The sequence below is a fragment of the Solanum tuberosum genome, unplaced genomic scaffold, assembly GCF_000226075.1.
Source record: "Solanum tuberosum cultivar DM 1-3 516 R44 unplaced genomic scaffold, SolTub_3.0 scf00004, whole genome shotgun sequence".
Lineage (NCBI taxonomy): Eukaryota > Viridiplantae > Streptophyta > Magnoliopsida > Solanales > Solanaceae > Solanum > Solanum tuberosum.
In genome coordinates, this window is record NW_006238930.1 from 531011 (window position 1) to 558594 (window position 27584).

Sequence of the window (27584 nt, forward strand, 5' to 3'; positions counted from 1 at the left end):
AATCCTCCTCACACATAATTTTTTTGTTTCAACGACTAATTTAAATTTATTATTTTGATGGTCAAATTTATTTATGTTCCACTAATTTTCTTGTAAAATTATTTACAGATGACCCAATTTTTTTTCAAATACAAAAACTAAATAACAATATAGTCGGAAAAAATAGTTTTAAATTATAATATAGCCACATAAAAATTAGTTTTAAATTTTCTCTTTACACCAAGGAACAAAAGAAAAAAATAAAATAAGAATACGAAACTCAAATAATGATAATCAAAGACGTCAAAAAATAAGTTCGGTATAAAAAAGATTAAAATATATCTTGAACTTTGCTATTATGATCATATATATCCCTACATGAATTTTTTTAAAATTAAAAGTCAAAAATATAAATTTAAAACTAATTTTTTCACTTTCGTTAATTAAGGATATATGTGAGCTCATTTTATAACGGTAGGGGTATATGTGAGTTGTTTGTATAACGGTAAGGATATACATGGGCTACTTTCATGACGAGGGCAACTCCAAATGACAAAATTGAAGGGAATATCAGACCCTTTTTCCTAAAATTTATATTTTATCAATCGATAAATCCAAAATTTTCACAAGTGCAAGTACACTTTTTATTTTTATTTTTCCTTATATATAATTGTGCAATTGTAAAAACATTTTTTGTTAATAATTAGCTTGTTACTTTGTAAAATTTTGGATTCGTCTTCAATAAATCTCGTGCCATCATGGGGATAAAAATCCTTGTAGGTTCTAGTTTATTTGTACATTTTTTTCTAGAGCATATTTGAGTGAAAATGTAAAAATAAAAGATTATAACAATACCAAAAATAAATTAAAAAAAACGGCTATCCTCGATTTATACACGCCCTTGTTTTATATGTGGACTCTGGCGCATATTTGGGTTAGGTTCATTTCTACAATAAAAAGCTATACGTTTGAGTATAATATATTCTTGGTTATTTCTATTTGTTCACAAGGTTAGAAATATATTTTTATTTTTTAGCATATTAGGAGAAACATATACATCTTAGCATTAATTATATATTTGCTAAAAGTAATTTTTAAAAATTGATAATAAATATTAGTAATATAAATTGTGATAAACTATTCATATTAATTACTCTACTATAATTTTTTAAGACACATGCTAAGTAGGTTTACTCTACTATATATATATATCACTTTTTTCACGTTTTGAATGAATTATTTCTTTTAATTTTATGTATATGGTTAATAACCGAAACCAATAACAACCAAATCGATAAATGTATATTATATTATGTTTGATTTGATTTTGATAATTTTAAATTCAATTAAGTTGGTTTGATTTTGATTTTAACCAATAATCGACTCAAACTGAGCCGTGAACCCTAGCTAGTGCCAAGTCTTCAACAAAGTAAAAGTTAACTGATAAATCATTTTATAAGCTTCCAAATTGAGACTTAGTCATAGCACGACAAAGTAGACCAAGTCAACACCTTATCTAACGTTAGTTTAATTTGTTTCTGTCTTCAAAAAACGACATTTGTTTTGTCTATTTCAATTTTTTTTCTAAATGACGATGTTCGTATACCTTTTTGCACTTGGATGAACATTATATCTATCGGCTAATTTGTAATCGTTAAAACAGTAGTAGATAACGGGTTATGTAATTCATAAATTAAATTAAAATATTCCTTTTACATTCTTTTTTAGCTGAGTTTTGACCAATAATTTTTGACTTTTCGTTGTGCTTCTGGCAGCACCCAATTATTCTTGCATGGTAATCTCTGACTTTTCTACTTACTCTTCTTATGTAGTATTTGAAATATATGCTTATGGGATAGGTATAAGAATTTTTGGCAAAAAGTTTTCATGCATTGACTTGAGATTGTGCATTGAATGGTTAAATCTAAGTTCACGCATAAATCCCAAAAATCATATTTTCCAAATCTAAGCAGAAAATTAGGGAAAGAAGTACCTTGGTTTTGACCATCCACAAAGATTTACCACAATACCTTGGTAGAACAACAAATCATAATATTTTATTATGATCAAGTCAAAAAACTTATGATTAAAATTTTATATCAATTAATTATATGATTTAGCAATAAAAATGTAATGTCTTTTATCATATATTTTATTGATTTGATATGAATATCTTACTGCTTGTAAATATTTTTAGAATTGGAGGCCATTTATTTAGGTAATGCTGGTACAAAGCTTAGATCAACACTTTTGACTTTTAGGCATAAATTCAGAGACAAATGCCAATAAGTCCACTAGTACTTTCATATTATAAAAAGAACATGATTATTGACAATATTTTAAAGTTGTCCTGAGGTAACTCATAAGAATTTTTGCTTTACGAAGTACAAAAATAATACTAGTAATATTTTTTTAATGGGCGAAGAAAATGATGAATTAGGAGGGGGGGAAAAAAGACAGAAACTTGACGCATGAATAGCAGTTGCTTCAATATGTCACATTGACAGGATCAGTTGTGCTTGAATTTGTATTTTTTTTTTAAACGAGATGCATTTTTTTTAGCCAGAGAGCAAGATATGTATACACTCTACTTTCACAAGATCCTACTTTATGAAACTACAAAGGGTATATTGTTATTGTTGTTGAAGCAACAATAAAATTGTCTTCGTATGACCTATAGATCACGAGTTCGGATTCTAAAAACAGCCACAAATGCTTGCATTAGTTAGGCTATCTTCATCACACCTCTTGAGGTACGGTTCTTCTCCAAACCTGCTAACACGGAATTCTTGGTGAACTGCCCTTCTTTTTTTCTTTTTTTTTACAGCAATGATGTTTAGTATTTTCGTTCCTGACTAATGTAAAACGATTGTTTCAATAAAATAAGCCTGCTACAGCGTTAGCATACAAATTGCAAATTTAATATTTTTGGAATCAAAGCCTATCACTTCATTTTCTTTCAATGATCTTACATAATAATTCACGCAGAATAATTTAATTGAAAAGTCAAAAATTTGATTCCGCTATTGCAATTTGTAACCATAGCTAGAGCATGTTTGGTCTATAATATTATCTAGATTCGATTATTAAGAGACTAGAATAAATAGTTATTTGATTTAAGTAGTACAATTAACTAAGTAGTATTTTTTTTAAAATTTTGTTTGCAGAAATCAATTTAGAGCAATTTACTCATCTTCATTCATTCATTTTTTAGTTATTCTTTTTGTAAAGTAGCCTATACATTTTCAGTTCGAATGTCTCAAGATACTGAGTTGAATGTTTAAGTTATTTCACATAGTCAACTTTGGTAGGTCCCTTTTAACACTTTGTAAAGTTTGCATTACAATTTACATGTGAATTTAACGACCGCATTTGTTAACGCATCTAACAAAAATTATAAAGAACCTTTATATCTTACTCATTATTTTAAGATTTTAAAATGTCTCAAAAAGCTACAAGGTAGTATAACTAATAATTATAGATTAGTTTTCAAAGTGCCTTGTCTCAATTAAAAAAATCAAACTTTGGCTAAAAATCTGGTAAAGTGTTACGTGGGTATTAAATAAATTTATGTGTTAATATATCTCCATCCTAAATTAGTAGTTGTGTTTAGCTTTTTGAGTGTCAATTTACGTTAACTTAATCAACAATTTAAACCATATTATTTCCCATCCAATTGGGATAAGAAATTTGCATTTTGTAATACTTTTCTATATTTTGAAAATTTAAATTAACTTAATTTATTATAAATATTTATAAATTGCCTCTAAAAGACGAAACGTAAAAATCAATAAGTCCCACAGCTTAACCATATTTATCAAAGTCAAGACCTACAAGCACGATGGCAAATTGGCAATTGGATCGCCGCCTAGCTGCCTTTGCGCGTTCAATTTGTACTTTCTCAAATGATTCTCTTTTTTGTTTTCTTTCTTTCCTTTTTAAGATCCAATTTTATAATTTGCATCAATTCTATTTGCCTTTGCCTCAAACAGACACCCTAATGACTTAAATTAAAACTAGGACATATGCTTCTAGCGGAATAAGTTAGCGGCCAAATATTCATAATTTAAGTTTACAATGCCACGAGTTTGAATTTTATTAACCTTTATGATCAGAGTCATCAAACGTCATGCTTTCAAAAGGACAATTCGTTAGCTTGTTATCATTATTTAAATCTAGTTCATTAATATTAACACTAGTTTATTACTGTCTAAATAAACTTGATGGTATGTAAAAAAGAAAAGTAAAAGCATACGACAAATGTCATGGGGTTCAAATTATTAACTGTGCTCCAATCCAAATTAACAGTATGATATTTAAGGAGGGAGATAAGGAATAATTTAAATAAATACTCTTATGATCATATTATTAAATATTAAGCATCTTTATTTTAAAAAAAATGGAAAATGTAATGGACAGTAGATGTGGAAAGTGAGAGAAAGGCACCAATGTGCAGAGGGGCGCATTATAATTCATTTTAAAATGTATAAATACGAAAGTTGTAAATGGATATGCGCTGCGTGTGCGTAAAAGAAGCTTCTTCCCCGCTGTATTTTAAAGTCTTCCTTCCGTGTATCTCCGATTACTATTTGATAGCTTCATTGTTAGGAAATTAAACCCAGTTTTTTCAGAGCTGTTTTTGGAGATGAGATATTTCAAATTTTGGACTCTTTAATTGCTACTATTTGCTTCCAATCAAAGAAAGGAAAAGTTGCAGACGAAGGAAGAGAGAGAAGTAAAAGCTAAGGTAGACATTAATACATGAAACCAGTCCACGGTACTCTTTACTCTCTACTTTCCCTTCTATGGAATTCGGAAAATAGCATTTATTGACAAACAATGAACTCCCCACCAACATCAACTGCACCCCCTTAATTTCCTCAATAAATGGTCTTCAACAAGTCAAACTCTTCTACTTTTTTTTTTCCTTTTTCATGGGTAAATTAGCTATCACTCATTTTCATTTTCTCTTTGCAGAAGCAGATGATTGTTCTCTTTGATTCAATTTCGAGCCATGGGTTTTCATCAGATCATTATTATTAGATTCGTTTTCTCAATTTTATTGGGTTGGTTATCATCGTCAGTTGAGGCTACTAATTCAACTAAGTGCAATCAGTACTGTGGAGCTGCTGGTTCTAATGGCCCGCGTGTTTCTTATCCATTTGGGTTCTCAGATGGTTGTGGGATTCGTTTAGATTGTACTGAAAGTAGTGGAGAAATCAGAATTGGGGAATATATAATACAGAATGTGACTTCAGAGACTCTGATGGTGAACTTCCCGATGAATTGCAGCCGTCCGATTGAGGATCTACAGGAATTTGATCGAACCAACTTTGGTATGACTTGGAGAAATGGACTGCTTCTACACAATTGTAAAGTCCCGAGGAGTGAGTGTACCATACCATCGGAAATTTTAAGCACGCGTTTGAATATACAGTCATGTGATTCGAAGAAAGAGAATGTCAGTTGTTATTCAGAGGCGAGGGCGGATTATTTAGATTACCAGAAACTGAAGAATACAGGGTGTGGAACTGTGGTTTCGTCCATCTTGATTGGTATGGATAATGATACAATGAAGAGTTCTGCCATGTTCCTGGAGTTTCAGACGATGGAATTAGCGTGGGGATTGGTAGGGGATTGTGCATGTCATGACGATGCAAATTGTACCATCGTTTCTCTTCCGGGGAACCGAAAAGGTTTCCGATGCCGGTGTAAAGATGGATTCGTCGGTGATGGCTTCCGCGACGGTGATGGGTGCCGTAAAGGTTAGTTCTTTTTTTTTCCAAGTGTTAAAATAGTTAATCTGCAACATTATTCACCTCCATGTTGTTGAATTGTGTGGATCATCTTAATTTAAATGTTTAAAGATAAGACCCCTTTATTTAATATATATAAAAGAGATGGGAAGTTCAAAATGGAGATGTTAAATTTGAAGTTCAAAATTCAATAAAATCTTACTTTTATTCTACATAACATATATTTCGTTTCAATGATATTAATTTCAAAATTGAACTCAAGAGTTCCATCTACAGGTATTGATAGATATTTTAAATTTTAGTACTTGGAGACATATCATTAATGGAAATGCCGTCGAACTCAAAATGTCTACTAAATTTGGTACATGGCAATTCAATAGAGACAACGTTTATTATATTAGGGGTAAAATTCAAAGTTAATTGCTAGATGGCCTAATTGTTGTTTGACTATGGGCAAAAAGTGACGTGAGAGATGATAAGATGACCAGTAGTTTTTATATTTGGCTTGACCAGTAGCAACACGCCACGAAGAAGGGCTGTTGTTAATTTCAATGGAGATTTACATGAATTGACTATGATTAAACTAATGATATTTTAGTGTGATTAAGTTATTTAGGAATTCCAAATATTCCACAAGTTGTGTTAAAACTTAAAAGAGCACTGCATATGCGGCTGGTCTAGTCAATAAAGCCTTCTCTTGATTTTGATATGGTCGAATTTGGGTTCTAAGCTGTCGACTGTTGAATGTCTCCTATATGACCTCCTCATGCGACTTGGGTTGTGTTGATATTCTTTTGTTACTCGAATTTATAGTCTCTAGCGGGTTTTTATTAAAAGATAAAAAAATTTATTTACGAACAATTATGGGGGTTCAGTTTTATCTTATCATTTCTAATAAAGTAATGAATTTCTAGTAATTTATAAGTATGAAGAAAATAGATATTTTATGATCATTACCAATGAGAATGTTTATATGATGCAAAAATATAAAAGCTAAAAAAAATTGAGTTTTCAAACTCAAACTTCCTTTAACAAATGTATATTTAACTTTTTCACATTCCATCAAAAAAATTGGAAAAAAATAAATTTCTTTAAAAATGACATTCTAGTCTACTGTGTTCTCCTCACCCTTTCATATTCACCCACAGTTTCCATTCCCATTACCCTACATATTAGTTTAGATTATACGTCCAACAATAGTTGTCTACTGTTGATTTGATACACCCCTTAAGAAACAATAAATGATAGAGGTAATATTACTATATTAACCTTTGACTTTATTAAATTTATTGTTTTGAAAAATGTGTTACATGATAAATAATATTTAATAGCAAGGGTAAAGTTGACACAGAAGATAAATTATCTCTTAATTTTCTAAATTGGATAAGTATTGTTAGACAACTATTTTTAAAGTAATAAATAACAATTGTTGAAAAAATGGAGTACATAAATACTTCGATGGAAGTTTGATTTTCTCAGAATGTATCTTAATTTTGGCCTAATTCTTCTTGTGATGATCAATTCAACCTCGAATAAAAAGATATAATATGAAAAATAATTTTCTTCGTACTAAACATACCCTTGATCTCTTCTTTTTTTTGTCATATGGGACATTGGGACTTGGTCTCACTAACTTTTTCCCCACTAGGTTCCTAACCGGCCTGCCACCATTTCCGCGTATTAGGCTTTTAGGTATTACCCACAGTACCTTCCACTTTCCTTTCTTCTTCCTAGCTCCTGCACATGGACCCAAGACAAATAATATTATTCTTGTGAAGATATTTGATTCCATAAGAAGCATTTAAAAAAGTTTGTGATTTTAAATGCACATTTTTGTGGATATAAAATAATGTTGTTAGCATTAATATGATGTGTCATTCTTTCTTCCATAGACAAGAAAGGAAGAAAGGAAGAGTGTTGACTTTGTAACATTGTTATAAAGAAGTTGTCGGTACAATGATATTTCCTATCACCAGTCACCAATGTGCCATGTCTGGTCTTTCTTAATAAGATGAAGAAGGATCTGAGTCTTTATGAGACTGCCGATTCGTGGTGGTAATGTAACTTATCAAAATGACAAGTTTGAGCTCGATAACCGGAATTTTGTTGAATTGAGCTCTCAAATGAATTTGCTTGTCTTGAAGAGTTGAACACTTCAATTAGTTATCTTACCCAATTGCATATTGCATGATACGTTCAAAGATCTTACTTTTAAAAAAAATAAAATAAAGAAGCATTTACTTGTTTGTTCTCTGACTCGAAGATGGTGAATGATGAGGTTTGAATTACTCTATTCCGTAGATTATCAATTGGACAATCCCCAGGTCAATGATTTTCTTGCCTTTTTAAGTTTATTTTGAGGGGGACAGCACATGTTTGAACGGGTGAAAGTCAGAGGATGAACAAGACCTGGATTGTTGAATAATTTCATATTTTATTATTGAGTAAGCGTTATGATAAAAGGATCTGGAATCGATTCCCCGTCTTAAACTAAACGTGTAATGAGACGGCTTATTATTATGCCAGTTTAATTTTAAACAACTTAGTACTTCACCTGAATCAATGGCATAATTTGAAGGGATGAAAGTTGAAACTGCTTCATCTTCATTTTTACCAGTACATTCCATGTCCAGGAAACTATCTGTTAAGACAACATCTTGACTTTGGAGATGTAAAACTTAACTGACTAGCACGTTTTCAGTGAATTGGTTTCATTTGTTGATCATGTGCTTGCTTCATGACTCTGGGCGGGCAAACATTTTCATTCTGACGATGTTCTAAGATACTTTATCTATATATTCAATCAACTCTGGGAGGGCATACATTTTCATTCTAACGATGTTCTAAGATACTTTGCCATATGCTCCTTCCTTCTACCTCTTTCTCTATGATTATCTTCAGTATGTCGTCTTTATACTAACTTCTTCTTTATATTTGTCTCTCAAATCAGTTTCAAGATGCAATCCTTCCAGATACCTCTCTGGCCGATGTGGTGGAACTACCAGAATTGGTGTGCTCGTTGGAGGTATATTTCTTTCTTTTTTTGGTTAACTTGTTCAGAAAATGTTGGTAAATAGTAACCATTACTTCTCAACTCGTTTAATGCACTAGTGTTCAATTCTGCATCTCCTGCTCCTCTGTTTCAATTTGGCAACACCTCAATTACCAAATGCGCACTCTTTAGTTTTCTATAAATGAGCTTGCAAGCCATCACAGATTGATTTTGTGTTCTTCATATGTACGCAAAAGAGTTGCTGACTGATCAGTCATCAGTAAACTTCCGAGCCTGCTTACTTTTACAGACGTTTGATTTAATATAACTAGTGAGTTTGATCTCTTCCTGGTCTAATGAAATTTCAACCACCTACAGGGATTATTGCTGGAGCTGGTTTAATGGCTGCTTTAGCTGTTCTTTGCTACTGCATTCGAAGACGTTCTACATCTCTCAAGAAAAGAATGAGCGCAAGACGCCTTCTCTCTGAAGCTGCAGGCAGCAACAGTGTTCATGTATTTCAATACAAAGAAATTGAGAGGGCAACAAATAGTTTCTCTGAGAAACAGAGGCTGGGAATAGGGGCTTATGGCACAGTTTATGCTGGAAAGCTCCACAGTGATGAATGGGTTGCAATTAAGAAACTAAGACACCGAGATCCGGATGGTGTTGAACAAGTGATGAATGAGGTTAAGCTTTTGTCTTCTGTAAGTCATCCAAACTTAGTCCGCCTCTTAGGTTGTTGTATAGAAAATGGTGAACAGATTCTTGTTTATGAATTTATGCCCAACGGAACTGTAGCTCAGCATCTACAGAGAGAAAGGGGTTCAGGACTTCCATGGACAATACGTCTCACTATCGCAACAGAAACTGCTCATGCAATTGCTCACCTTCACTCAGCAATGAATCCACCAATATACCACAGGGATATCAAATCAAGTAACATACTATTGGATTACAACTTCAACTCAAAGGTTGCAGACTTTGGTCTTTCCAGATTTGGCATGACAGATGATTCCCACATTTCTACAGCACCACAAGGTACTCCAGGTTATGTGGATCCTCAGTACCATCAGAATTACCATCTTTCCGATAAGAGTGATGTGTACAGCTTCGGGGTGGTTCTTGTAGAAATCATCACAGCAATGAAAGTGGTTGATTTCTCTAGATCACACAGTGAGATTAATTTGGCTGCACTGGCAATAGACAGAATAGGTAAGGGTCGTGTGGATGAGATTATCGATCCATTTCTCGAGCCACACAGAGATGCATGGACTCTATCATCAGTTCATAGAGTTGCAGAGCTTGCTTTCAGATGCCTTGCATTTCACAAGGATATGAGGCCTTCAATGACAGAAGTGGCAGATGAGCTAGAACAGGTCAGGCTCAGCAGTTGGGCATCATTGGAGGACAATGTATGCATGACATCATCAGTGAATTCCTCTTGCTCATCTCCCCGTAGTATGAGTGAGACATCTTTTCGTAGTACAACAACTAAGAAAGGAGTAGGGAGTAGGAGGTTGATTGTTCCGCAGAAGATAGCGAATTCACTGGCAATCATGGAGGAAATAAAAGACAGTTCCCCTGTTTCTGTGCAGGATCCTTGGTTTAGTGAAGAGAGTCCCCCTTCAACTAACCGATTATTAGGTAATTCTGGTCGATGATGACTTGAAATAAAAGAAGTTTGCTCTAGGTAGAAAATTGAGGGGGATCACCTGTAATCTATTACCACCTTTTCTTGCCTTCTAATCTAGTGATAATAATATCAAAGAGTATTAGAGCACTTCTCTTTGTATCGAAATTTTATTGCTTCATACGCAGAATTATACATCATGAAGAATGTGAAATAGTATTTGCAATACCATGAATTTGAATCGTCCTTGCGGAGTTGTGTTCGTTATTTTTCTGTTATTTACAACAAGTGTAATCCTACATCATACATCATCTTCAAGAATTTGAGTACCCCGGACATGTTAAATAATTAATAAAGACATAAGTATTATATAACAGGATTAATTGTTTACACTAATAGAAATGCCCATGCTTTGAATTTAGCAAATTTAATTTGCAAATAACAACAATGAAAAGCAAGAATCTTTTCAAGATTTTTGAGGTTCAGGTCCTAAAATACCATTAACAACAGCTCCGGCAACCAAAACTCCAACAAATTCAGCTCCGGCCACCGCTCCAGCTTGCGCCAACCCACCGAAACTCACTGTACTCTCGATCTTCTCCTCCGCTGCTTCAATCCCCTTCTCAGCCGTCACTAATCCTTTCTCTGCCGCTGCGATTCCCTTGTCTGCCGCCTCAAATCCCTCCTTCACTAATTCTTCTGCCTCCTCTTCTACTTTCTTAAGCTTCTTTCTCAGTCCGAAGAGGCCAATGTCCGCAGCCTTGGACGGCATATCCAGCGCTTTCAGTACCGTTGTCGCCGTCACCAGAGAGATCAACTGCCTCCGCCCCGGGAGAGCTGCCGCCGCCTGTTTGGTAGGAGGATTTGTGTTTGCATTTAGCACACAACGGGATGGGAAAGTCCTTACTGTAAGTGAAGTAGTGGTGGAAGCCATGGATTTGCTCTCTGTGCAATCAAAATGAGGTTTGCAGTTTGCACAACTCCCTTGACACCACAATCACAAACAAGTGTGTGGACTGATATTTTTTGAACGGACAAGAGAAAATACAAATAAATTACTCCTAAAACTCGGACCAGAAAATTAAAAATAAATAAATACTAGTAGTATATGCTATTAGCTTCTTTTATAACTTCTAATTATTATTTTTCATTTGTACTTCTTTTAAATATATATTTTTTATAGTAATTTAGAAGGTGTGCATTATTTGGATTAGATTGAAAAATTAAATCAAATTTTAATTTTGATTGGTTTTGGATTAATAATTTACTTTGTTTGATTTTTTGGTTTGGTTTCAAATTTAGAAAATTAAAAACAGAAAAAACCGAATTAGAGAGTGTGTGTTATTATCTTTCATTATGATTTAGTTTATATTTTATATTTGGACATATATAATTGATATACTCTTAAATATTATGTTTTTTGTTTTACTTATATATTCAAATTGCAAATATAACTTTGATTATGTTTCTAATTATTGCATAACTGAATAACAAAAACTAAAAAAACAAACCCAAAAGAGAAAAATCAAATCGAACCAAATTTATTTTGGTTCGAATAGGGTTACACTTCTTCAAAATCAAAAATTGAAAAATCTAAATCGAATAGTACAAAATCAAATCGAAAAATCAAATGCACACCCCTAAGTGATTATATGCAGAACACAAATTTTCGCATCTCCAAATATATAACACAATATAACATAGTAGTAACTAGTTATGATCTATTTTATGTTGCATCACTTGATTTGGCACTATGTTTAAGAAAAAAAATTAAACTTATGGTCTAAAACAATTCTTATATAGTTGCGTCATTGAAAATTGTTTTATTAAGGATAAAATAGATCTTTTAAAGTTAAATTGTTTCTAATTATAGTAAGATCACATTTTTTGAAACAGACTAAAAAGGAAAGGATGTCACATAAATGTGACGAAAAGAGCATAATATATGGACTATCTTAAATTTTATTAGAGTCTTTTTTTATTTATTTGACTGAAATTATTATTTTGCGGTAACTGTTTAATTTACAAATTTTTTTTAGGTAAAAACAAGTGAATTATGATCGGTAAGTTTTTTTTTTTTTTCATTTTTAGCTAAATCTACAAAGTTCGATTAAGTGATAGAATATAAACTATACTAAAAATAAGAATAAGAATGAGAAGATTGTGACTCGCTTTCTCATTATCTGAGCTTGACAGTGGTGTTATTTCACTCGATCATCTTGTTCATAAATATCTAGAACACATCTTCTCTCACTTGGATACCTATTCTGATTCGTGTGATTCCATATTACATTTCCTAACATTCCTCCTGATATGTTGCTTGGTTTTGAATTTTGCGCTATGAAAAAAATCATAATAACAATTTTTTTAACAATACTTTCAATTCCTGATCACAAAGCAATCATAGTTCATATAATGAAATTTTCCAGGACATAAGACAAAAACTAAACTTGTTCGTACGCTTATCTGGATTACTTAACTGCCCCGAAACACAACTTATATAAGTTAAATATTGATGGGGTCTTTGATATAATCTCTGGTAAGGGAGGCCTAGGTGGGGTTATTCGTGATCATGCAGGCAACTGGGTTCTAGGCTTCACAAATTCCATTTATGTTACTGGCAGTTTATTGGTTAAATAATTGACCATTTACAATGGCCTTAAACTTGCCTTACTACACAATTTACTACCTTTAATCATTGAGCTCGATGTTACTCAAGTGATTGACCTTTTACACTCTCCCATTTTATCATATGCTCACATTATACATGATTGCACGTGGATGCTCCATCAACTCACTAACTCAAGCGTAGTGCACTTGTACAGGAAAGTTAGTAGCGTTGCTGCGGACAAGCTTGCTAAATCAACTTTAACTGTCAATCACCTCCTTTTCTTCAAACGACACTTGCACCTGACTAACAGATTGAAGCTACTAAAAAACTCGTACTAGCTGCAACTTCTCCTCTAAGACGTTCAAATAGTTCTTATGTCTTTTTAACTAGCGTAGATTTACCAATATCAGTAGCTACTTTTTTGTGTAACTTAGACCCTGTGGATTTGCGTTGGCCATCGACCATTACTCTCTGTACTCCTTTAAATTTTTAATGAAATGATTTATCTTTACTTAAAAAAAGAAAGAACATAAAATCCATTTTCCTCCATTGTTGGGCTTTCCTGAAGGGGCAAAAGTTCATATACATTCAAAAGTTAATCTTAGATTGCAAACTTGATATCGAAAAATTTATAATTTGAAAAAAATATGAATATACATGGTATTGTGATGTATATCAGTACCACACTTAAATGGTGTAATTGCACTTGCCAACATCAATAGTTCCAAAATTGTTACATTCATTATTTCTAGAGTGATTTTTTTTAAAGTTTTAACAAAAAAATTAATTGCATCTCATAAATCATTCTTAGCGTGAATTGAACTAATGAACAACGGAAAAAAGTAATTTAGAATGTACACTTTAACTATTCACTAGATAGAAATGAATATTTATCTTTACTCAATATACTTATCAAAACAATAAAATACATGAGTTTGTCATTTATATAAACTTAATTAATTAATTAATACTATGTATTATCTTAACTTATCATCTATCATGATTAATTAAGATTACCATTGAGAGTGTACATGCTGATCCATCGAAAATTAGAAATACATAATCAATTCAATTTGATTTAATTTGTCAATTGATCAAACGAGAGTGCATACAAATTGGGAGGTTTTAAATGATAAAAAACAATTTGGGAGCCTCGGTCACTCACATCAAAACGGCGTCGTTTTTTCTAAACATGAATTTTATACGTTTTTGCGCCATACGGGTTGTTTTTGGGGTTCAAAAGTGAGGGAAAATCAAGGGCTTATAAATTTTCCGCTCAGAGTAGCAATTTATAATCAAAGAGACGATGGCTGAGGAAGCAGCAATTTCAGTAACAAGCCCTACCGCGGAGCAAAACCAGAACTCGGTGAACGCCACAATCGAATCTGGTGTTCAGGGAGGCACAGAATCAACTTGCAACAACAATAATACTGCTGAGAGTTCTGTGGTTACTTCTGATGGTAACCGTGAAAAATCTCTGGAGTACGCCGATGAGTTAACGGTGAAAGGCTCCAAGGCATCTAAAGATGGAGATTATGCAGAGGCTGTAGAATGCTATAGCCGTGCCCTGGAAATCCGGTTAGGGTTTACCTGTTTCATTTCCTCACTTTTCTTTTTAATAACAAGGATATTTAACTGTTTGCTTGTTTTCTTTTGTTCGAAACTGTTTGATTAGATTCTTTCGACTTAATTGTTGATGGAAATGTAAAAAAAAGGAGATCTTTAGGAGGCTTTGGTATTAAAGCGGTAAAGATACGAGGGTTTAGGGTTTAATGTACTCCGGGTGGTTGAGCGGTCCATCTTTCAAGTGATTTTGGAATTTTTTTGTGGTTTAGTTTTGATGTGCAGAATATCTCGTTAACATGAGACTAATACACAGATACAGTACAGACTCTGAGAGTGATTATCAGATGATTAATTTCTTCATATATTTACTTTACTTATCTTATGAAACCTCACTGTGCAAAAACGAAAAAAAAAATAACATTTTTTTGGTGCTGTTCAAATCCTTTCCATTTGGGAATGATTGAGTTGCAGATGTGAAGTATAGGGTTGAGATTTACAAGCCCTCCTGGACTCTTGGCTTTTGCTGGTGCATTCTTCTATAGCTAAAGACAGGATGAACATCTGTTTCCTAGCTGTTCAGTTGACCAATTGAAATTGGACTTACTATCCATGTCACTGCACAATATGCACCTTCATTTTCTTTCTTCTGTTGCAATTGCAATACTGTTGGTTTACTTGAATTTAACTTTCATTGTTACATGAATGTGTGGGTATAAAGAGAATATTTCAAAAGTTTTTCAAGGGCATTGTTGTTCTTGGTGTCATACAGTATGCATGGTTTTAGAGTTTTTCTCTCCCTATATATTAGCTTTGTATGTAATTATGCCATTTCTAGTAATTCTCGTTTCACATGGACTTGTTTTGCAAAATTTTCAGGGTCGCACATTTTGGTGAACTTGCTCCTGAATGTATCAATGCATATTATAAATATGGGTGTGCTTTGTTGTACAAAGCTCAGGATGAGGCCGATCCTTTGGTTTCTTTGCCAAAAAAAGACAGTGGGTCTCAACAAGATTCTAATAGAGACGGCTCTGTTAAAAGTGTTGTTAGTTGTGAGTCTTCTATCTCAAGTACTGCTGAACCAGGTGGAAGTTCGAATGGAAAGGAAAAAGTAGAAGATGATGGTTAGATTCCTTGCATTATATTCTCATTTGATTTTTAACATTACTCGTGCTTTCTATTAGTGACATCCTCTCAAAACATAATAACTGAATTGAAGAGTTTGCTAAGTAATTAGCAAAATTAGCATCAATGCAAAATGTGTCATTAAAATATATTGAACAACATAGTAATGTGAAGCAAAGACTTTATCACCTCATGGTGAAGCAATTAGCTTCTTCGATGACCATCACTTTAGAAGTGAGGAACAAAGTACTCACAAAAAAATGGCTTGGCCCAGTGGAATTACCGATCCAGATAGAAGGGTAAAGAAAAGTTCATCACTTCATGGGTGAAGCAATGATCTTCTTCGAAGACCATTACTTTAGAAGTGAGGAACATAGTTCTTTAGATATGATAGTTCTTGTTGTGGCTTACACTGTTATGGGACAGCTGCAGAAGAAAACGAAGATGAAGGAGATGAAGAAGAAAGTGATGATGAGGACCTGGCTGAAGGTGATGAGGATGAAACTGACCTGGATTTGGCCTGGAAACTGTTAGATGTTGCAAGGGCAATTGCTGAAAAGCACGCCGGTGACACAATGGAAAAAGTGGATGTATTATCAGCTTTGGCCGAGGTAGCCTTGGAAAGAGGTTTGTCTCCATTAAACAATACTTCCATTACCTCAATTAGAATAGTGATGTCAGACTCTTATTTTCTGTATGGGAAGTTGAAATGTCCATGGGGCTATCAACCACCTTTTATCTTGTTAACTAAAATATATTCTGTTAACAGGAGTGATACTAAAGTTGTCATCTCAATTATCTAACTCGGTTGATTATATTCCATCATTTTGGTTGTTTTGAATTGCAATCCCAAGCTGCAAATAGTTTCTCTAACTCAAAACTGTTCGAATCAATGGAAATAACTGCGGGAACTAGATAAAAGGATGACTGTTAAAAGCATTAAAAGGTGAGGTCTAGCTAAAAATTGCTAGGTAATTTCTGTCCACCCGTCTAAGTTTTGGTGGACGGAGTTATCTGATAAACTTGTGGTGGTGGGATGTAGCAAGTATGAAGTATCGGGTGAATTACTTGAGGCGCAAACAAGTTGGCCCAGGACCACCATTATCAAGAGAGTGAGATAGATAGAGAGTGTTTGTGTTCTAAAAAATTTCTCATGTACAAGTGCAAAACGAGGGGGTGTAATCTGACTACCTAGACATATGAAATGGAGGTGAACTCTAGTTTTATCGCCAATGAGTTATAGATGTTGTGGAACATGCTGTGTTGAGAGGTGGACTGAGAATGAGGGAGTGACTGGTAGATTGAGGGGTGTTGGAGGCAAATATTTGGGTGAGCAAGGATGGAGAAGTGATGTTAGTGGCTTGACATAGTGCTGGAACTCCATGCCGCGACTGAGAGATAAGAGGGACACGACCTATGTTGCTTGGATCCTCCAAAATGCCATTGTACCCATGTCGGATCCTCTAAAGGGAGGGCCTATAGGTGTGGTGACAATTTTAGAGGATTTGAGCAACATTACATGACTATTAGTTACGAAGCCCCTGTTCCTCATATTAAAATCTAGCTCAACAACTTGCTAGCATTTTTAGTTGGAATCTTGTATTCACATTCTAGATTGTTATTCGCTGCATGTTTCATGAATTGTTTTTGAAAATGTTAGGTGACTGGAAATGGATTTAATGATTGAAATAAAAATGACCTAAACAAACTGATTAAACCAAATGCAAATGATTTGGGACCTTTAGTTGCCTTTTTAGTAGAAACAAAATGTTTATTTCTCTTCTTCACATGCTATAAGATTTGTAAATGTTGTCCTTTTCCTTTTGCAGAGGATGTTGAAACTTCCCTTAGTGATTACCTGAAGGCATTATCCATTTTGGAACACTTGGTTGAACCTGACAGTCGCCATATTGCTGAGCTGTATCCTTAGTAACATGTAACTTATCTTAAATTAAGGGGATTGTTTTCTGACCTACATCTAAGTAGTTAAGCCTTTATAATGATTTCTTTAAGTGCCAACATTTAATTGTTGCTTCCTCTTCCTTGCCATGTGATCTTAACTGTATTACAGCAACTTTAGGATATGCTTATGCCTGGAAATTGGTTCTAAGCATCAGGAAGCCATACCATACTGCCAAAAAGCTATTTCAACTTGCAAGTCGCGGCTGCAGAGACTCACTGAGGAAATAAAGCTTTTGTCAGAATCAACAGAAAGATTAGCTACTACTAATGTAGATCAGATTGCGAGACAGTCTTCCAGTACATCACAGTCTGACTCTGTATCTGCTAAAGAAGCTGAAGTTGAAACGCTCACTGATCTTTCTGCAGAATTGGAGAAGAAGGCAAGTATCACCAGATGAATTTTGAGTAATGTCTTAGTTCTTTCTTATTTTATAATTGTGACTCTTCCACTTGCAGCTTGAAGATTTGCAGCAGTGTATGTCAAATCCATCATCTATCCTCTCCGATATTTTGGGAATGGTGTCTGCAAAAGCAAGAAGTATGGAGAATGCTGATGCTTCTGTAGCTGTGAACTCCTCACAGATGGGTGCTGGTACCAGTGGTAGCGGAAGTTTTGACTCTCCAACTGTTTCCACTGCCCACACAAATGGTGCAGCTGGAATAACCCATCTTGGTGTAGTTGGAAGAGGAGTCAAGAGGGTGCATCTAAACACAACCACAGAATCTAGTCCAGCGAAAAAACCTGCATCTGAGCAGCCGTCAGATAATGGAGATGGTGCTGCCTCTTAAAGAATGTATTGTTGCTGCTTCAATTAAGTTATAGTTAACATATAAATTTAGCTTATTGACAACATTGGTGGATTACGTTAGTTTGTTGCACTCTCTGTTGGTTAGCTGGGAAGTGTGTGGCAGTTGCCACAGATGGCATCAGTTTATTTCCTTAAATTAATTACCTGTATGCATGTTGACTATTCTGTATGTGTTGCTTTGTTTCTTCTGCAGTATGCTTTTTTTATATATAATTTACGTAAAGACTCAGAAGTTGATTACTTCTTTGAACGAAATGATAGCTGTGCTGGCAGACCAGTAATTGAACAAGTAACCACTGTCTAGGCTAATTGGTGCTGAAAATCTGCTGATTAACCATCATGGCAAGTATTTTATCCATGTGTATTTATTTAATAACACTACCTTTTGAAATTAACAGTCATTCATCTATCTGTACCTTCTTCCAGTAAACCTTTGGCTATCTGTGACTAAGAATTTTTTTTTACTTCACATCATTTAACAGGCATATTATGCTTCAAAATAAGATGACCTTTTTTTGAGGCTTAGTTTGCTATTCATCTTTGCTTGAACAGAAGTTTAAATTCAGTAGAGGTGACATTAGGTGATCTTTTCGTTTGTCTATGGCTTGGTGGGTCGAGAGTAGTAGGTATTTCATGGATTAGTCGATGAGTGCATAGGTTGGTCTGGACACCACCATTATCCATAATATGTTGTAATGTTACTGGATCCTTTATTCTATTATTCTTGTCTCCTAGAGAATATTTTTGGGTAATGGAAATAAAAGACAATTTAGTGGTAGGATATTTAATCCAACATTCCTCTGGCAGGTAAGGCGTACGAATGTTTCTGAAACTAAGCGCACTTTCATGTGAAGAAACCTGCTGTGTGTCGTTTATATACTCCTAAAGATGCTCTTAAGCAATATGATTTAGTGCTAAGTACTCTCTTGTCTGATGATAGTATGGATTCTCTATGGAACCAGACAAACACCAAATGCCAATATGTATCCTAGGGCTAACCAAAGTCCCTAGTAACTTTGTCTAGAAAGATAATTAAAGTAATGCAGCAAGAAAAATATAGTAGGTGAATCTTTCCGTGACAGAAAGAACCAATCCGATACCATCAAAGGAACTTTAACGATTGGTCGTTACCACCAAAGTTGATGGAACTTGTTTTTATAGTCGACTAGTCCAGAATTGGATAAAAGTAAACAAAAACAACATAATCAATTTATGTGATCAAAGAGTTTTTGAGATAAGAAACAGAGAAAATGTGTTATAGAGTGGACTGCAAAAAATGCGGGAAGTACTCCTGGGGTGGGTGTGGTAAACATTTGAACACCCTCTATGGTAGCATCGAACAAGGCAAGCATTGTAATTGTCGTCCTTGGCCTGGAGTTGTCATGCCCTCTTCTCAGACCACCACCCAAAACAAAGAAACTGTTACCCAAAACAAATGTGCTCCGACCACCACCACTGCAGGTATATAGACAAATCTAGAATTTAAACTAATTGTGGATGCACAAATCCAATGAATATGACTTAATGTCTTCACGTACAATCTAATCATACCACAGTTAATTAATACGTTACGACTCAACCATGATAAATTTGAATGATTTAATGTATAAATAAGTTTGCTTTTTAATAATTTTTACGCTTCAATAAGAAAGTAGTACACTACCACTTTCTTTTTTGTTTATTCTAGAATTTGGTAGACCTTTAATTTGTGATGGTCTCATTATATGTCAAGTGCCAACCCAAAAAGGAAAGTGGAAATTCTCTCTTAAAGATTTTTTTTTTTTTTTTTTTATACTTTTAAATAATCATCCGAAGAAACCGGAAATTCTCCAGCATCAACATTTGCGTAGTGTTTACAGCTTTTGACAATTTTGCTCATACTTAATTTCTATTGAAAACGATTCAAAAGTTTAAGCTATAATTTGTTTCTTCGTTTCTCTAGATATTTCATTTTCAAGAAAGTGATTTATTTGTTGGATTGGAGACGAATGAAATAAATCAAGGATGGTGCTAATAGATTAATCTTATGAAACAGTTTATCATGTACTTTTTAATCCTTAGATTAGAAATAACAAATTATTAACTAGACGTCAATCCTAAATAAGTCGGAGCGATTATATCATCAGTTGGGTACTATCTAGATTTGAATCGATAATATGAGCAAGCTTATGTTGGATTGATTTCAAAATAATTGTTGTTTTTCAGGTACTCAATGAGGCGATGATGCCGTTGGGTAATAGCTAAACTGCTTCTGGAGACCAATAAATAAATAGTGTATTATTAATCAATTATATAATACTATAATAGTAGTCATTTGTAATAAATCAATAAAAATAATGCGAATTTTGAGGTCAATACACATTGACCGAACCACTCTAATTTGCTTACAAAGTTGTAAAATAAATCCGTTTTCCAGAATTGAGTGCTTTTTAAACCTTGTGCAGGGTGTTTTGTAAATTTTTATTCTATAAATATAAGTAATTAATCACGGGTTTTGTGCCGCTTTTGGGTTTTTCTTTATTATTCTCGAGAAGCTAGTAATGGTTTGGTCTTTGTGCCTCCATTTTTCTTTCTCAAATTCACTTTTGAATTGTAGGTTCAAATTAGATATTTTAGTATTTGATTTATTACGGTGGTAATCTATTTATTTATACTTATCTAATGTATATAGAGAAATATATATGCAAGATTTGAGTTTCATAAATTACCTTTTACATTTATATATAAAGTAACATTAGTTTCTGAGGCCTAATATTACTTTCATCTAGACCACATGGGCTATGACATGAATATTTGGACATCGTGGGACCAGTTCGATCAATCGAGTGTCATATGAGCATCTTCCTAAAAGACAAATGTCAACTAATAGTCCTATTATTAAGTCACTTAATATTAAAGAATGCCCACCTAATATGGCTATAATCATGGCATTTTATATTTTTGTTTTCCTTCACTTTGGAACATGGATAGCTTTAGGGGAGGACATTCCATGGATGCAACTTGTATAAAATAATGTGTCTTTTTATACTAGTAGCATTTTAATGATATGATTAGGAATGTTAAATAGGCAAATGCGGAGATGTATTAAGGTGAGATGAGCTAAGCAACAAATTAAATACTAGCTTAATTGGTTTTTAGATGAGTTGAATTTGATGGGGTAAAATAGATCGAGTTAATAAATATCAATGAGTTATTAACTATTCCAAATTTAAACAAATTGAAAAAATTATATTTTTATAAATTAATTTCGCCATTTCTAAATATAATAATAAAATACAGAGCCTTCTCCAACATCTTGAGTCTTTGTAAGAGTTATTTCCTAACTATAATTCACCGAAACAGAGAATGTTTAGTTGTTTAGCAAACGTTTGCAATTTGCACATTCAAAATTATCACCATCTGCAGTAAAATCAAACTAATTAATACCATAATCTAAAAATCAGATCTCCTGTCTTCATTATACTAATATTTAAATAGAATATATTATTGTTGTGTTATTTATTTTGAATTTGAAATGTTAGATAGAAGAATTAATATCGAGCAACCTCTCTTTGCGTGGACCTCATAAAGTCGACACTATTTATTGCCCTACTAATAAAGATAGGTATGTTTTAGTTAATGGCAGGCAGTTGCCCATTTTTTAAATTTTCATGTCTCAGTTTTCCAACCAAACTTTGGTTTCCACATTGAAGAAGACTATGCAGTGTGAAAATCAAAATTAATTGAAGTTTTAATGCAAATATCGAATAGAACGTAAGAAATCAAGAAAAGTTGAAATTGAATTATATCATGGTATACATGTGAACTACCAAACTCTGGAGTGTCAAATTCCTCTCAAGCTGTTATAAATTCTTTTATTTGAAGTGGGTGGTGTAGCAGGAAATGTGGGCTTTATATTGAGTAAAATTCAAATTGTCATGGATCATTAAAAGGTACGATAACTGGACACAGCGTATATGGGCCACCTTTTAGCTGGAGGCCCCTTTTGGGACCATCCATATTATAACTCCATAATCTTGAAATCATTTGTTCCATTAGTCTCCTCTCCATTAACTTAAACAATCATACTATCAAACGTATGTGGTGAAGCGGATGAGATTGATCTTTCCTTAATCAAAGAGATGTTGTATATATAATTGCTTCATGTATAATCAAACATACCCCGTCCAATGAAACAAAGCAAATTAAATGTTAATTATGGCAACAACGTGAATACTCCTGTAATCAAGTTGCGTATGATTATAGTCTCTAATTAGGCCCACTCAAATACAGTAATATAATAGGGTAGTTTTGATGCAAAAAAGCAATAACAATAGTTGGCAAGCAAAGTGTGTTTTTGGTGCTTATAAACAGAGAAAAGGGAAACAATTTAATGATGACAGTAATAATTTTTCCTGCTTGTGTGTATTCTTACAAAGTGGATTTTCAAAGTGCTTTTTGAATCCTCCACCCAGCTTTCCTCTTCCTCCTTCAAACCCTAGAGAGAGAGAGAGAGAGAAAAAGAAGATTCTGATCTGATTCATCATCAAAAGGAAAGTGGGTACAAGTTTGAAGACAGAGATTTTGGAAAAGAAAACACATCAATTTCATCATCATATTTCTCTTTTTTCTGTTTTTCAACCTACGTAATCATTTCACCTAGACTTTCTTTCAAACATCTTATCTTCATGGATCTATCTTAGTCCTACTTCCTTGGTGAAAGATAAACTAAAGTTTCAACTTTCTTGTTACATTGAAGAAAAATGCCGCACTCTGACCACCCCACCACCAAAGGCCAAGCATGGTGAGTAACAATATTATTTTCCTTCTTCTTTTTTACGTATTGTTAACTCAGATTCACTGTTTTTCAGGTTTTGTACTACAGGATTACCCAGTGATATCATCATCGAAGTTGAAGATATGACCTTCCATCTTCACAAGGTTGGTCAGTTGTGTGTTGAATGAATAGATTCTGAAATAATAATATGTGTTTGTTTGCTTATTTACTTATTTTTGTGTCGGTTGTTTCAGTTTCCCCTGATGTCAAAAAGTAGAAAGCTTCATGAAATGATAACAGAGCAAGAGACAAATGCAAGTAGCAGTAAAATCCAAAAACCGGCTGAACGAGACAACGATTGTGATGGTGATGAGGAGATTGAAGAAGAAGAGGATAATGAGGAGGACCAGCAATACTGTATTTCGTTCCCTGATTTCCCGGGCGGTTCAGAGACATTTGAGACGGCTGCCAAGTTCTGTTATGGTGTGAAAATCGAGTTGTCTGCATCGAACGTTGCTCCACTGCGCTGTGCGGGTGAGTACCTGGAGATGACTGAAGAGTACTCCGAGGATAACCTCATTTCCAAGACGGAGAGGTTTCTTTCACAGACAGTGCTAAAGAGTATTAAGGACTCCATTAGAACCCTAAACTCGTGCAAGAACATGTTGCCGTTAGCAGAAACACTCGGCATTGTTCAGAGATGCATTGATGCCGTTGCTGTTAGAGCTTCAACTGCTGATCCGTCTCTCTTTGGCTGGCCGGTGAATGATCACGGCCCTGGAAATGGAGTTGAAGCAAATACTCGCCGTAAAGGTGCCAACAGAGGAGGTGGTATGGATTCGTGGTTCGAAGAGCTAGGGTACTTGAGCTTGCCTTTGTTCAAGCGTTTGATTTCTGCAATGAAAAGTAGAGATTTGAGTTCAGAAGTTATCGAGAGCTGTCTAATGTATTATGCGAAGAAGTACATTCCAGGAATTTCACGCTCAAGTAGGAATGCATCTTCGTCTTCGATACCATCGGAGAACGAACAGAGAGAGCTTTTGGAGACTATAATTACTAACCTTCCTGAAGAAACTAGCTCAAGAACTTCAACAACCACAAGGATTCTCTTCGGTTTATTGAGAACAGCGAACATACTAAATGCTTCGGAAGCTGCTCGAGCTTCACTGGAGAGGAAAATCGGATCTCAACTGGAGCAAGCCACATTAGACGATCTTCTCATTCCGAGCTACTCTTATCTGAATGAAACGTTATATGATGTCGCTTGTGTGGAAAGAATATTAGGATATTTTTTAAACGGATTGGAAGAGAGATCTACCGTTAGAATTCAAGGCGAAGAAGAGAACATCAGTGTCAGATCCACGGCATTAATGTTAGTCGGAAAGTTAATCGACGGTTACTTATCAGAAATAGCTTCTGATAATAATTTATTACCGGAAAAATTCTGCGAATTAGCTGTTGCATTGCCGGACCAAGCAAGACTCTTTGATGATGGCCTTTACAGAGCTGTCGATGTGTATCTCAAGGTAAATGACATTTTCGTAATTAAAAATTCAATTCACTTGTTTAGTTCAATAATTTGTGTTTTAACATTGTTAATTAAATTCCTTATGCAGGCGCATCCATGGATATCGGAAGCGGAGAGGGAGCAAATATGCGGTGTAATGGATTGTCAAAAGCTAACATTAGAGGCGTGTACACACGCAGCTCAGAATGAACGGCTTCCACTTAGAGCCGTAGTTCAGGTACTATTCTTCGAACAACTCCAACTCCGGCAAGCAATTGCCGGAACTCTTATGGTCGCCGATGTGAATCCAGAAGAAATCCCGCGGCTGTCAATCATGGACGGCAGGGAAGGGGAGGGTGAAGGTGGAGAGCAAGAGGAAACGACAGGAGTAGTTGGAATGGCACGTGCACAGGAAGGGAGTAGCACGTGGAGGAAAACAGTGAGGGAGAATCAAGTGCTACGCTTGGATATGGATAGCATGAGGACGCGAGTACAAGAACTGGAACGCGAATGCTCCTCAATGAAGAAAGTAATCCAGAAGATAGATAAGGTAGGCAAACACGGCAGCAACGGCGGCAGAGAAGGAGGAGGAGGAGGGTGGAGAAAGAAGTTGGGATGTAAATTCAAGACGCAAGTGTGTGACTCGCATGAGCCAACGGTTGTGGAGGCCAAGAAAGGACGGGGCCATCGTCATCAACATCAATAATAAAGCCAAATAAGAAACAAATCAACTTCTTTCTTCTACCTAATGGTCTCTACTTTTAGTTTTAAGTTGTATATCTGTTGTTCCGTAATTGAGAAATTTGTTTTTTTCCAACTTACTATTCTTTAGTGAACAGATTCTTTTTTTGTTTGCAAGTTGTTGATGTTTTCTATATTTAGATCTCAATGATATAACTAAGGAAAAGCACGGTAGTTGGAGAACAAAAAAACAGTAATGTAACGTGTTTGAAAATTTGAATTTTACCACTTTATTTAAAATTGCTCTTAATTAGGTGGGAAACTATGTGTATCTACTAATCTGACTATGATGATGAACTACTTTTTATTTTGATGAAATTTAAAGTAGCTTTATATACTAGAGTTGTCACTTGCCTCGGGAATTTGGAGTTTTAATTGGACACCAAAAGAGTATTAGTATTTGTTACATAGTGCTAGCTAAGCTTAGACGGAGAGGGAAATTCGTGTTGGACTATTCAATCATCGGGTGGTCCAGTAATTAGCCATCATGTCATAATGCAACAAAATGAGCATTGCTGGCCTGAAAAGATGTGTCTGAACGAATACCTTTCATTAAAGAAGGATAAAGTGTTTCTTCTCCTTTTGAAACAATTTACTATCTTTCTCATTTGCGTTTGCCTATCGAAAAGCAGCTCAATCATTTTATCATGCACCACTGAGAACCAACACTTAACTTGATCTTTATGAAAGAAGGAAAACAGAATAATAGAGATCGTAGAAAGATTAAAGTGAATCCTAATTTGTGCAGTGAAACTAAAGGACTAGCGACTTTGTACAGAGAAATTCACTATCAAAATTATGAAATTCAATTACCATTCGAACCATGCCACATAAAGGAGGAGTATTATTTTTGCTCACCTCCTAAGGACTGTAGTAAAAATTTCATGAGGCACCATATTTAACGAGCTTCAGACAAGTCTGCTCCTTCGGCGACACCATCCATCCGTCATCATATGTTTTCATAAATTTCTAATCAGGTCAAATAACAAAATTATTATTTACAAACAAGTCAAAGATATAGTTAATCTATAATCTAAATTCAGATACCTAAAACGGAAAATGATGTGTGCACTATTCAGATTATTCTCATAATTTTCTTCAATTGTTTTTTTGGTTGTCTAAAGTTGGGACAAATATGCCTTGATATCATGCCAAAATATCTGAAGTTTGCCTTTTAACAAGGTCATATCTTCACTAAAAAAATGTCCAAAATAGACGTTACCAAGGCAATAACTGCATTTAAAGCTTGACAAACCATATCAAACAAAGATCATACTTCAGACAAAGATATCCATAGTTACACACATATTTCAACTTCGAATGTGTACGTCTGAAGTTGTGCCCAAGATAAGTAAAATTGATCAGTATATTTTTTTTAAATCGATTATAAATTGAAAAGAGGCCCTAAAAACGAGTATTTGTGCATTCCGTTTGGGACAATGTCTAAGCTATAAGTTGTTAAACTGGGCCAAGACAACAAAAAAGCCCAGTAGTGGTAAGTCGGTCAAGAATAGATTGGGCCTGAAGCCAATCACCCTAATGTTAAACCCTAAACCTACCAATGCCTATAAGCAGAACAGCTTCAATCTTCCTTTTACCTACTCTACCTGTCTGTTCTCACACATAGCACATTAGGGATGTGATTATATTTTTGAATTTCAGTTTTTTTTATCTTTTCTTTTTTTGTGAATGTTGAAGTAGTAGTTCCTCAATGATGAACAAACAGATGACGAGTCTGATAATCCATTCTTTTAAAATAATGAAGACAATCGAGGCATTTGTCTGAGAGGAAATCCTATCTGCTACTTCTTTGCTTTTAGTTTTGGTTTTTGGTTATTTATGAGGTTTTAAATCTGATTCTGATTAATTTAGTTTATACCTTGTTTATATAACCAAGTTTTCATTTTAAAAAGAAAAGAAAAGAAATTTGAACGTTCGATTTTATAGTTCCTTTTTTATTTTTGATTTTTGAGTCTTACCACATGAAGAAAATTTCGTCTAGATAAAGATTTGCGCTTCAATTGCGTGGTAATATGTCACGAATTCCAAAAACGCTTATTCTTTAAAACTTTTGTGAGATCTGTGCTTTCAATGTGTCGTTTTAGGGCTTCACTCAAAAAGATGTATGTTTTAAAAGCCATTATAAT

General features: G+C 34.3%; 4 protein-coding genes across 6 annotated transcripts; 3 read left to right on the forward strand and 1 right to left on the reverse strand.

Annotated features, from left to right (window-relative positions):
* Positions 1-4480: 4480 nt before the first annotated feature.
* Positions 4481-10610, forward strand: LOC102602307 (wall-associated receptor kinase-like 14). 2 transcript variants are annotated; one of them, XM_006338190.2, is made up of 4 exons: positions 4481-4756; positions 4957-5744; positions 8686-8760; positions 9106-10610. In XM_006338190.2, the coding sequence occupies exons 2-4, from the start codon at positions 4994-4996 to the stop codon at positions 10389-10391; spliced, it is 2112 nt and encodes a 703-aa protein (XP_006338252.1). In that variant the 5' UTR covers positions 4481-4756; positions 4957-4993; the 3' UTR covers positions 10392-10610. The 2 variants fall into 2 exon arrangements, with proteins under 2 accessions (XP_006338252.1, XP_006338251.1); XM_006338189.1 differs by having other exon boundaries at positions 4481-4726.
* A 90-nt stretch (positions 10611-10700) lies between these two features.
* LOC102602874 (uncharacterized) lies at positions 10701-11436 on the reverse strand. Its single transcript, XM_006338191.2, has one exon. The coding sequence runs from the start codon at positions 11292-11294 to the stop codon at positions 10827-10829; it is 468 nt and encodes a 155-aa protein (XP_006338253.1). The 5' UTR covers positions 11295-11436; the 3' UTR covers positions 10701-10826.
* A 2724-nt stretch (positions 11437-14160) lies between these two features.
* LOC102603212 (NASP-related protein sim3) lies at positions 14161-18668 on the forward strand. 2 transcript variants are annotated; one of them, XM_006338193.2, is made up of 6 exons: positions 14161-14549; positions 15414-15661; positions 16095-16289; positions 17492-17582; positions 17734-18004; positions 18081-18668. In XM_006338193.2, the coding sequence occupies exons 1-6, from the start codon at positions 14278-14280 to the stop codon at positions 18411-18413; spliced, it is 1410 nt and encodes a 469-aa protein (XP_006338255.1). In that variant the 5' UTR covers positions 14161-14277; the 3' UTR covers positions 18414-18668. The 2 variants fall into 2 exon arrangements, with proteins under 2 accessions (XP_006338255.1, XP_006338254.1); XM_006338192.2 differs by having other exon boundaries at positions 14166-14549; positions 16089-16289.
* Positions 18669-22773: 4105 nt separating this feature from the next.
* Positions 22774-25634, forward strand: LOC102603771 (BTB/POZ domain-containing protein At5g66560). Its single transcript, XM_006338194.2, has 4 exons — positions 22774-23216; positions 23284-23353; positions 23444-24715; positions 24806-25634. The coding sequence occupies exons 1-4, from the start codon at positions 23176-23178 to the stop codon at positions 25400-25402; spliced, it is 1980 nt and encodes a 659-aa protein (XP_006338256.1). The 5' UTR covers positions 22774-23175; the 3' UTR covers positions 25403-25634.
* Positions 25635-27584: the final 1950 nt, after the last annotated feature.

Bases quoted from the DNA above. Each gene is read 5' to 3' on its own strand.
- LOC102602874 (XM_006338191.2), bottom strand. From the start codon at position 11,294: ATGGCTTCCACCACTACTTCACTTACAGTAAGGACTTTCCCATCCCGT.
- LOC102602307 (XM_006338190.2), top strand. From the start codon at position 4,994: ATGGGTTTTCATCAGATCATTATTATTAGATTCGTTTTCTCAATTTTA. The intron at 5,745-8,685 runs GTTAGTTCTTTT...CTCTCAAATCAG, and splicing joins CGGTGATGGGTGCCGTAAAG to TTTCAAGATGCAATCCTTCC. The intron at 8,761-9,105 runs GTATATTTCTTT...AACCACCTACAG, and splicing joins AATTGGTGTGCTCGTTGGAG to GGATTATTGCTGGAGCTGGT.
- LOC102603212 (XM_006338192.2), top strand. From the start codon at position 14,278: ATGGCTGAGGAAGCAGCAATTTCAGTAACAAGCCCTACCGCGGAGCAA. The intron at 15,662-16,088 runs GTTAGATTCCTT...GTTATGGGACAG, and splicing joins GGAAAAAGTAGAAGATGATG to CTGCAGAAGAAAACGAAGAT. The intron at 16,290-17,491 runs GTTTGTCTCCAT...TTCCTTTTGCAG, and splicing joins CGAGGTAGCCTTGGAAAGAG to AGGATGTTGAAACTTCCCTT.
- LOC102603771 (XM_006338194.2), top strand. From the start codon at position 23,176: ATGCCGCACTCTGACCACCCCACCACCAAAGGCCAAGCATG. The intron at 23,354-23,443 runs GTTGGTCAGTTG...CGGTTGTTTCAG, and splicing joins TGACCTTCCATCTTCACAAG to TTTCCCCTGATGTCAAAAAG. The intron at 24,716-24,805 runs GTAAATGACATT...TTCCTTATGCAG, and splicing joins CTGTCGATGTGTATCTCAAG to GCGCATCCATGGATATCGGA.